Genomic DNA, 12,314 nt, shown 5'->3' on the forward strand with positions numbered 1-12,314 from the left:
GAAATCATTCACAAATAAATTAAAGCAAAAATCAAATCTGAAATACCTCAAATATATTAATTAAGAAAATCATAACATGAATGGTCCATAAGCCAAATCTGACAAGATAAATAATAATTAAAGTAGTAGAATAAATAAAACTAGAAAGTAATTTAAAGGAATATTGAACCTGTAATTGAAGAGAAATAATCCTAAACTTGAGAAATCCTAATCCTAAATTCTAAGAGAGAGGAGAGAACCTCTCTCTCTAAAAACTACATCTAATCCTAAAAATTATGAATTATTCAATTGTATCTCCCTCTATGTTTGATTCCTTCATTCTTTGGCTTATATTCTGTGTTTCTGGCTTGAATTTGGGCCGAAAAAGGGTCCAGAAATCACTGGGAGCGTTTTCTGCAGATTTTTATACGTGGCGTCTGTCACGCGTTTGCGTCATCTGGGAGTTTTCCTTGTCACGCGTATGCGTCAGTCACGCGTATGCGTCAATTGCGTTCTGCTCAAGGCGCACGTCCGCATCATCTACGCATTTGCGTCGCTGCATTTTCGCGCTAGGCACGCGTTCGCGTCGTCCATGCGTTCGCGTCGCTGTCTTTTTCTTCAAAACTCCATTTTTGTGCTTTCCTTCCATTTTTGTATGTTTCTTTTTTGTCCTTTGAGCCATTCCTATCCTATGAGATCTGAAAATACTTAACACACAAATCACGGCATCGAATGGTAATAAAAGGGTAATTAAAATCAATATTTTTAAAGCATAGGAAACATGTTTTTCACTTATATCATAAAATAAGGAAGGGAAAGTAAAACCATGCAATTTACATGAATAAGTGGATGAAGGATTGAATAAATCACTTAAATTGAGCACAAAATACATCATAAAATATGGGTTTATCACTAACCTTCGGAGATTCTTCATTGACTTCTATAGGTATCATGGTCTCTATGCCATAGGCAAGTTAGAAAGGAGATTCCACTTTCGTTGAATGGGGGGTTGTCCGATATACCCACAAGTCTTGAAGAAGCTCGTCCGCCCATACTCCCTTTGTGCCTTATAGTCAGCGTTTTAAACTGGCCAACACGACTTTATTTGCAGCTTCTGCTTGTCCATTGGCCTGGGGGTGTTCTACCGACGTGAACTGCTGCTTAATTTTGAGGCATGCCACAAAGCTTTTGAAGGCTAAGTCGGTGAATTGAGTTCTGTTGTTCGTGGTGATGGAGTGTGAAACTCCAAACCGGGTGACAATGTTCTTGTAGGGGAACCTCCGACTTCTTTGAGCTGTGATGTTTGCTAAAGGTTTTTTCTCGATCCACTTAGTAAAATAATCAATACCCACTATGAGGTACTTTACATGTCCAGGAGCTTGTGGGAATGGCTCGAGGAGATCTAAACCCCATTTTGCAAATGGCCAAAGTGAAGTCAAGCTGATGAACTCTTCTGGAGGTGCCACGTGAAAGTTAGCATGCTTTTGACAGAGCAAACACTTTTTAATGAAGTCGGCTGCCTTCTTTTGTAAGGTTGATCAAAAGAAGCCAACTCGGATCACTTTTTTAACTAATGACCGTACTCCTAGGTAGTTTCCGCATCTGCCGCTGTGAACTTCTTCTAAAACTTCATTAGTTTTGGAGGTCGGAACGCATTTTAGTAAAAGTGTGGATATTCCTCTTCAATTGAAAATGTTGTAAACCAATATTAATTCTTTAATATTTTTCTCAATCACAATAAAAAAATAATTGTCTATTTGATTATTTAGTTTGAGTTGTTTATATAAAAATAAAAAATATTATGTACATATAAAAAAAATTATTAAATTAATTATTATATATTTATATATATAAATATCTATATTATTTAATTTAATTTTAATATATTTTATATTTAAATATATATTTATATTTAATAATTTATTTTTTGTGTACATATAATATTACTGTATAAAAATGTAAAATTATTGCGTATGGGCAAGTCACGTTTATGGGGATCCGTTTAGATTTTGTTTTTGAAATATAAATGCTGAAAAAGAAAAAACAATATCAGGGACAAAGAGATGGAAATTTACTCCCTTTTGGGTTGAGTATTTTACAATAATTAAACGAAAAGAAATGAAAATAGATAATTTTTTATTATAAAAAAAGTAAAAAAAATATTTATCTTTAAAATAAAAAAGTTTTATCTTTTATTTTTACAACTAAACTAAGAGATTATATCAGCAATAATATTTTTATAGTTTCTATATTAAATTAAAAATTCAAACATTGCTAATAATAAAAATAATAGACGTGAAATAGAAATGACAAATTAAATTAAATCTATCCGGTATGTTAAATCCATTAATTTAAAAAAATTTGTTAAATTTATATTGTCAAATTTGCAAATTTTGACAGGTGGAGCAAACTAATTCACTAGATCAAATATTATTTATTTATTTATTTTAATAAAATAGTGATTAGTGCTATAAAAATTATTAATTATATAATTTTTAAATGTATTCTTTTTATTTTTTATTAATTTTATTGTATTTTATACTCTTTTATATATATATATAGCAATTCACCTAAACAAAATAAATGGACCAAATATTTATCCAAATGCAATAATTGAAAACTGATTATTTGGTTCTCCTATTTTTTATTCTATGTAAATCGTAGAACTCCTTTTATTTTTTATAAAAACATGAAAACCGTGGTATTCCTTCTACGGTTTATGAAAAATGTAAAAAACACGTAAATCGTGGTACCCCTTCCTCGGTTTATGAATAGTAAGTATGTATACATAATCCATTCTACTCCTTTCACGGTTTATGAGGAGTAAAAACTCTATATATACTCGGTGAAATCAATTGTATAGAAGAGTATCATTTTTACAATGGCAATTGATAAAGAGAGTTTCCTAATGCTAGTACATTGCTCTGGAAAAATTCATAGAAGCAAGAGATACAGTGTGAAGTTCACTGACAGAGAATCCTTGAGTGTATTTATCAGTTCATCGAATACGTTGTCAGATCTAAAGAACACCATATTGTAGAAGCTTGGGGTGAAGAAGTTATTCTATAAGATCCCTATTGCAATTGTGCCAACCAGTGTGAAGTATGATACGTTTTTGATAGCATCCAATGAAGATCTTCGGGTTCTGTTTTATTGTTGTAGGAGTTTTTCAGAGGTCAAAATACATGAGCTGTATGCGAAGTTGGAGGTCGGTGTTGACAATTCTGGGGCATCAGCTAATCTTCAGTCGACTGCCATATGTGGTGCTTTTAGTTCGATGGCTACGATTGCCCAGCTCGTCCGTCCGTTGTATCTCCTTCCTTTGCACCTGATTTAGACCCTATAGATGCAGCTGGTTCTGTACCATTCAAGAACCATTCGGTTCGGCAACAGATAGTTGAGGTGGCTAGTGGTCCTGGCATTATTCCTGATATTGTAGGGTTAGGAGAACCTGATCGAGTTGAGAATGCAATGCAGAAGGATGATTTAGACTAAGAGCCTGTTGATATAATTGGGGATAGTGATGATGATACAGGTGCCAATCCACATACACAGCATGGCCCATCAAGTTTCGACACACAGCAGTACCCTCTGCACTTTTCAACTCTAAATTGGAGGCAATGGGGCAACAGCCGGACGGAGATGCTGTCGTTGGGGGTTCTTCTACAGAATTTCAAATTGGGCAATCATTCCAGAATAAAGAGGAAGCTGTTTTGAGTGTGAAAGATTATAGCATCCGTTGAGGTGTTGAGTATAGGGTCTTAGAGTCAGATCATCTAAAGCATCATGGGAAATACAAGGAGTTCAGCAAATGATGCACTTGGTTGATTCACCTCTCGCTTCGTGCACAAAAGGGCACTTAAGAGGTCAGAAGGTATAACTGTCCGCACACTTACTTGGCTACCTCGATTTCGATCGACCACCGGCAGCTTGATTACCACGTTATCTGTGCAAGGATCTATCCGTTGGTTAGAGCAGATGCTGCGGTTACAATAAAGGTATGCATAACATAATATCATAAAACATATATATGCATAACACATTACCATGAAACATATATATGCATTACACAATATCATAAAACATAAGTAATGCCCAAAATATGGCTACAGGTCACTAGTCCAAATCCTCTATGGTATCATCGTCATCAATGTCAAAACCACCAAGCAACTGAGACCCGGTGCCACATATAGCAAGACGCCTCACCCTAGTCGGTTGCTGAACATGCTCCGCTCTGGATGTAGAGGGTGGTACCGCACCAAATGCTGATGTGGGAGTCCCTTCCATAGTGAACCATGTGTCATATGGACTACCTGCAGGCTCATTGAGATCCACTGCAAACTGTAGCTGAACACCCTGCATCTGTGGCTGAACATCCTGCATCTGTGGCTAGTACTCGGCAACCTGTGACTAGACATCCGACATATGTGGCCTATAATAGATACCATCATTGTCCCTCAGCATGTCTGCTATGTCCATATAGAATTGTGTTTCGCTGACATGATCCCCAATGTCCATACTCATACCAGTGGTAGCAAAATCAGTAAAGACATGTGTCTCGACATCCTCGAACAACTGAGAGATGCTACCGACAGTGTAGGTACCGTGATCGAGCCCAGTGTCAAAATCTCTGATACCCACACCCACAGTATAATCTACCTGCTCTGCACCCATAGGACTACTGCTGTCTGCAGCCTGTCCACGACCACCTCTCCCCCTGTATCGTCTGGCTCTATCTCAACGAACACGATGATTGACATGGCCTCCATCATTAGCATCCCTTTCATCTTCATCCATCACGTCTTCTAATCATCGCCACTCTCAATTGGTGGCACATGTACTGATGCATCGACGCTACTCAAGATGCTTGTTATCAGACATGTTCAGTATTTGCACCCTGGCAAGTGCCTGGGATAAGCCTCTGTGACGAGCCTCCTCTGAGATAACCATCGGCCTAGGATCATGAAATGCGACATCCGAAGACAGAACTATGTGGGCCACACGATGCCACCAGTCCAGGTACTCTCCCGATGGACCTGGATCAACACCTCGCTCGAACTGGATGACTGAATCAACCCTATTGCTCCAATGCAGATGCCATGTCTGATAATAAGTGAGGAACCATCGATCTCCACCCCTACCATCCTTTGCATGGAGTCAGTCTATGTTCAGAGCCAGCTGAGGGAGATGTTGTACGTCGTCGAGCTGCGGTACCACTCTATCAACTTGATGCCACTCTATCAACTTGATGCCACTCTATCACGGCAAAATATATCAATCTTGTGACCACCCTCCACAGCTTGTTATGTTCCTCAACCAGTATCTCTGGATGGACAACTGCTGCCACCTCAGGAACAGAATACGGCTCCCATAAAAACTGTAAAGGACAAGTTAAGTCTAGATAACACCATAAAAAGATGCATGATATGAACTGCGAATTTGATAAACAACAACAACTAAACAACTTACGTCTCGATCACACAATCTATCCAAAGAAAGACGTGTTGCCACCACTCTTTGCTCCTTGTCATCGAAGATTGGTAGATATGTTGCCCACCTACAATATTCATTGGAAGCATTGCGTAGAAAACGATAGTACATCAAAATAGACATGTATGTCGCAAAAATCCAAACATGTCAAAACCACTAGGCCTTAGCGTGGGAAACCTCCAAAAATTCCAGGACTATAGTAGCTGAAGTGGTCTAGCCAAGTTAACGAAATTTCTGTTTATCACTTGACATATACATCTATACAACCAGGCAAGTGCAGTTGAGCCCCAGTTGTATTTTCCCAACTCGTCAATCGACGCCACAAATGGCAACCATCAAAGGTAAACCCGGTTCGCGTTCTTGTCCCGAAACATCTGAGTTGATAGCAACATCATAATGTAAGCACGCGCGTATATACGCACTGTCTCCTCACTCGCATCTGATGGGAGCACCCGAAATCATGGAACCATGTGAAGTGAACCGTCATCTGCTTGACTTTATTTGGTGGCGATAGCTCGCTGAATAATTCTTGAAACCACTTCCACGCTGGACTTCCGTTGTCCATGAACTGCTCAAAGTCAGTGAGGCACCCACTAACAGCCTCCCCATCAATGGGCAAACTTAGCTAATACGCCACATCTTCAGATTGACGGTGCATTCTCCAAACGGCATGTGGAAGGTGTGCGTCTCAGGATGTCACCTCTCAATAAATGCGCTAAGTAGAGGCTCATCAACCCAGAACCACTGACTGTTCAGTTTAGCCAAGTGATACAACCCGCATTTTCCTAATACAGCCAGATCCGTTCATGTAGAGGCATATTCTGTTGTCTCCTAATACTACAAATACACCTAGTCGGCTGCAACATGTGGAAGAAAAAATTATTTTGACACTAATCAAATTTTCAAAATATATGGTTCATTAAGGAAAAAATTAACTCGATACTAATCAAATTTTTAAAAAATATGGTTCATTAGCAAAAAATTAAAATACTAATCAAAATTTAACGTACAAATCACTACACTATAAATTATTTATATTACACAAAGTACACATAACATTCTAACACATAAATTAACAAAAAAAATTAACTCCTTACTAATGAAATTTTAACATATAAAAAACTAATCTCTTAGTTGATGTTTCCAGCCACGTGAGCAATGTTGTTCAATCGGTACATGCGATCTTGGTTTTCCATGACCCCACCACGCCAAAGTCTCGATGCCCCCGGATTCTCTCCCAAATGCTCTCACCTCCAACAACTCTAACACCCAACAATATAATCTGTCATTCAGTGTCGCGGATTATGTATATATATAGCTCTTCATAAACCGTGGAAGAGGTACCGCAGTTTGTGCTCACATTATTTTCTTTATAAACCGTGGAAGGGATACCACCTTTATACACACAAATTTCTCTTTATAAACCGTGGAAGGAGTACTACGATTTGTGCATACATTTTTTCATTCATAAACTGTGGAAGGAGTACCACAGTTTACATGTTTTTGTAAAAAGTGAAAGGAGTTTCACAATTTACATAAAATAAAAAATAGGACAACCAAGTAATTATTTTTTAATTGTTACATTTGGATAAATATTTGATCCATTTATTTTATTTAGGTGAATTACTCATATATATATATATATATGTGTGTGTGAATTGTTTTTAAAAATAATAAAGATTTTATTAACAGATATTATTTTAAATAATTTTATTGAAATTAAAAATATAAAAGAAGATACTAAAAAATTATACATTAATTTGATATTTTTTATTTATATTTAATTTTTTAATTATCAAGTTTTTTATATTAATTTCATTACTTTTCTTTAATTTAAGCGGTTAGCCTGCCAACTCACAATAAAACGAGGCGAATTAGCATCTTGAGTCCGTTTTATTTGGCAGGATAAACTGATCTATTCTGTTTTTGAGGCGGGTCTTAACGGAGCCGTAAAAATAAATTATTTGCTTTGCCATTCTTAACATTAGAATTTAGTGTCTTTAGCTATATTCTATTTTATTATATATTTTCTTATAATAACACAGATATAATGAGACATAATATATAAAATATAAAATATTTTTTAGATAAATTATAAATATTTTAAAATTTTATTGATATTAAAATATAAATTATTTTTTTAATTTTATAATTTTTTAATTATATAAAATATTTAAATATATTTTTATTTTAATAAATAATAATATATATATTTTTTAATTTTTTATAAATACATATTAAAAATAAGGTTAGATGTATTTAAGTATGTTTAATGTATCTATTTTTTTATTAAAATATAATTAAACAAAAAATACAAATATCAAATAAATATCAATAAGTGTCTTACTCAAAATATGTTTAACAAGCAACAATAATTCAACCAAAAATTTGTACCTTTTTTTTTCAAATAGACAGAATAAACAAGATAAGATTATATTAACCTTTCTTAAAAATATTATTTATATATTAAAATTAATTATTAAGATTAATTATTATACATTTAAATATATATATTTTTAATATATATTTTATATTAATAATTATTTTAATAGTTGATTTTAAAATGCGGCCGTATTCTTTCATGCACGCAAAAGTGATAGATACGTTACCACAATAAAAATAAATAAATAATAAAAAAAGGGATAAGCTTTCACACTATTTTGTCCGATAGCGTGAGGTGCGAATGTTGGAAGCATGGAAGCAAAGCAAAGGGCGAGAATGGCGGCAACCCATAACTCGATCATAAATCCCCCATCAACCCTCTCACTTTCTTTTCTCCATTGAGAAACACCTGGCATCGCCACCAAGAGAGAAGATTCCACGTTTGCGTTTGTTACTTTTTATTATTTTACTGTTGCACACACCCACAACCCCCCTTCTTTAACTTCAACTTCAACACAAAGTATCTTCCTTACTTCAAAAAAGTGATCTTTTCCTATTCGAGAGTTCAGAGCAATGGGTGAATTTGGCGTTTCGCTCAAGGAAACTAAAAAAAATAGTGTTGCTGCTGCTACTAGTAATAGTAATGTTCTTGGGTTGGGTAGTGTGAGTAACAAGGTGCAGGTGCAGCAGCAGCAGCATAATAATATTAATATTAATAATAATTATCTTGAAGCATTTCCTAGTAAGACGAGGATGATGATGATGATGATGATGGTGCATCATAATCATCACCACCGTCCATTTGACAGTGATTCATCTGCTTCTGCTCTCGATGGTGATGGTGATGGTCCCACGCTTCAGCACCATTTGTTAACTACTAATCATAATCATAGTATAAACAACGCTGTAGCTGCTAATAGTGGTGTTAATACCGTTGTTGATGATGATGATGATGATGGTGCAGCAGCATCTGTAGAAGAAACAAGACAACCTTTGCAGCAGCCTTTTCACTTTTCTCACTCTCCGTATTATTCTCCTTCTTCTGCTACTACAACTACAACTACAACCACAACCACTACTCGCCATCCCTTCAAATCGCCAGGTTCTTCTTACTTTGTGGGTTTGGTTCTTAATAATTTATATATTAAAAAAGATTGCATCTTTTTAACCGGGTTAAAAAAAAAGTGAAAGAGGGTCAGAAGAGAGAGAAAGAGAGAGTACTGTTTACTATGTCGGAGATTCTGAGAAACATGCTTGTGTTAATCTAGGAACAAGTGGTGGAATGATGGCGGCATCTTTAGGGAGGTTCCCTTTCACAAGTGCTCAATGGAGGGAACTTGAAAGACAAGCTATGATTTACAAGTACATGATGGCTTCTATTCCTGTTCCTCCAGAGCTACTCCTTATGCCTATCGCTGCTGCTTCTCGCTCATCTCCTTGTATGTTTATTTCACTTTGACACTCAAAAAGTTTGTGCCTTTTCATGTTGTTTCTGTTTATGTATTCTAATTCTACTGTTTGTTGGAGCAGTGGAAGGAGGAGGAGGAGGAGGTGGTGGTTTCAATCTGAGGCTTTCAAGCAGTAACAATAATGATGCAGAACCAAATAGGTGCAGGAGAACAGATGGTAAGAAATGGAGATGTTCAAGAGAGGTTGCTCCTAATCACAAGTACTGTGAGCGTCATATGCATAGAGGCCGTCCCCGTTCAAGAAAGCCTGTGGAACTTCACAACAACAACAATAACAATGGACACAATCTACTTAAGAGGGCTCGCCATGATTCTCATCCTTATGCTGCCTCTAGTGCTGCTGTTACTGTCGCATTCTCTAACCACTCTACAAGAAAAGATCCTTCTTCACCTCATTTTCTTGCTTCTGCTACCACCAATCATCATTCATACCTTGAATCTGCTTCTTCCCTTTCTCTTCACAACTTCGGTGCTGGTTCTGTTCCATCAAGTAGGGAGCCCAGGTGAGTGAGTTTCAACTTTCAAGTTTGGATTTTTATTATGTTTCTGTCTTCATTCATGGCCTTCTCTTTCTTCGTTTTATTTAATTTTTTCATATTCTGTTTGTTCCTGTTCTGTTATAGATTTGTTTGCTGGACTAATAATCCTCTTGACCGATTTGTAAAATGATCTTGAAGGGGGTTGGATTGGATGCTGAATGGAGATCCTATTTCGCTTGGAACATCAGATTCAGAATGGAACACTCTGATGAACAACAACAAAGTTGGATTCAATGCTATGAGTTCCTGCAGCAACACTGAGCCTCAATATATGAACTCATTCCCAGTCTATAGCCCTGGATTGGATCAGCAACACAATAAGCGCTCTCCAACTTTCCTTAACCCTGTTCTGGTTCCTATGGAAACTCTCCAATCTGATAAACCAAGGGTTTTCATCGATGCTTGGTCGAACGCGGCAACGGATCAAGAAACTAATGATGCCGACAACAAGAACTCTGTTTCATCAATTGGGAAACTGTCCCTCTCTTCTCTTGATTTATCAATGGGAGGTGGATATATGCATGAAGAAGTGGGGTTAGGCCTAATGGAAGAGCCAGAGCCGGAAGAGAACAACACAAGCAATGGCACTAAATCTGGCTTCTCGAATTGGCCCACACCACCACCTTGGGTAGCTTCAACCACCACACCTGGTGGTCCACTAGCTGAAGTTCTAATGCCGAGTACAGTCACTTCCACCAATGATGGTGCCGCCGCCACTTCCAATTCGAATCTTTCGTCTCCGGCCACGACAATGGTGTCATCTCCATCTGGGGTATTGCACAAGACACTTGCTTCATTGTCTGATAGCAGTAGCAATAGCAGCCCAAGGGTTCCATCTTCAGGGGCAAATTCTGAAATTGCCTTGCTCAGGTTCAATCAGAAGTAGTAAAAAAGTTATTAGCTTCTTTTTCCTCTTTAGTTTTTATATTTTGTTGAATTTGATTATCTTTCACTGTTTTGTGATCTTGCTTTTGCCTTTGCTTTTGCATATTTAGCTAACTGTGTTTGTGAATTATATAGCCTGTTATTTTGTTTAGGGCTGTTTGTTAATGTAAAAAAGTAAAACTGTGATGAACGCAAACCTGTGTATCCTGTTCTTATGTGAAGAGACTATTTTGCAGCTTTAATAAATTCCAAGTTGCTACATTTCTCTTCCCCGTTATGTACTATAACTGAAAATGAATGTTCATGGGGTGGTTTCGATTTGTGGTCCTTGGTCCAAGTTTTTGGAGAAGACATGAATATACCTTTGACCGTGTCAACCACTCATGTCTGTGTTCTCTCCCACCACAACATATCAAGTTGTTCCACTTTCACTTACATTTTTTGCAATTATGTTATTTGCATATTTGAATTGGTGTTCGTAGCTTTTGATTAAATTACATGTGTTTTTCGAACACTTTAAAATGAACTGGTATATTAAATTTAATAAACATCAAAGTAAATAAATAAGCATACAATTAAATGTGCAAATAAATAAATATCCTTATAACATAATTAACTATATACTTACTGTTTATACAGTAAAGCACGTTTGAAAATCATTTCTATGTTAGACATGCTGATTTTAAACAACTCTAAATTGGCCTTATGGAATGGTTGTATTGTTGAAAAATTGAAGATATCAATTTCAATGAGAAAAAAAAGTATCTAACAACCAAATTTCACAGGAAACATTCGAACCCTAAAAATTGAAAAAATTTCCTGAACACAGTTAATTTTGTACGGGGTGGGTCAAAACTCAAAAGCAACAAGAATCGTACTTTGGTGGAGCCCAAATAGCATAAAAATTTAAACCCAAAAAATTGAGGCATGATAAGGTGAAATGATATGCTAAAAGATGCAGGAGTTAGGTGCAATAACGAAACTGTTGCAAATGAAAAGGAATAGACGTTAGAGAGAGGCACGAAAGAAGTGGAAGGGGAGCCACTGAAGTAGTGCATGATTATTATTGCTTAGGCACATGGCAGCAATAACATTCTCAGCTTCCAACACAGTAGAAGCCTGTGCCATATGATCACTCTTGTTATGTTAGGAAGCTACATTATCCATCTTTGTAATTTTCCTACCTTACAAGAATCCTTCTTTATCAGTACGGAGTACAATTGCTTTTCATGTGAAAGCACAGTAAGTATATATGCTCTTCAAATTACTTGGATTTGATAAGACATACATGCACCATACGGTTTAAAGATATTTATACGGCTCCAAAGCGATTCTTCAAATTAGTTTTATGTACTGACTTAATGTATGGATTAGTTGTGATTTTTTTTTTCCTCCTTCAATTTAACGGATCAAAAACTAATTTGATTAATGGGTTATTGCATATACAATATGTAATTCGAGCCATAACATAATAAAACTAATTTTACATACTTTGTTAATCGTAATATAATTAGGCTATTTAAAGTAGTTTAAATACATAATCCAAATTGTTCCTTATGAAATTGTTCAC

At 36.1% G+C, this 12,314-nt stretch overlaps 1 protein-coding gene across 1 annotated transcript; it reads left to right on the plus strand.

Annotated features, from left to right (window-relative positions):
• Positions 1–8,121: 8,121 nt before the first annotated feature.
• LOC112783384 (growth-regulating factor 7) lies at positions 8,122–11,005 on the plus strand. The gene is made up of 4 exons (XM_025826320.3): positions 8,122–8,953; positions 9,120–9,290; positions 9,382–9,823; positions 9,998–11,005. Exons 1-4 carry the CDS (start codon positions 8,425–8,427, stop codon positions 10,743–10,745), a joined length of 1,890 nt encoding a protein of 629 aa, XP_025682105.1. The 5' UTR covers positions 8,122–8,424; the 3' UTR covers positions 10,746–11,005.
• The last annotated feature ends 1,309 nt before the right edge of the window (positions 11,006–12,314 follow it).

This window comes from Arachis hypogaea, chromosome 20 (genome assembly GCF_003086295.3).
Source record: "Arachis hypogaea cultivar Tifrunner chromosome 20, arahy.Tifrunner.gnm2.J5K5, whole genome shotgun sequence".
NCBI lineage: Eukaryota > Viridiplantae > Streptophyta > Magnoliopsida > Fabales > Fabaceae > Arachis > Arachis hypogaea.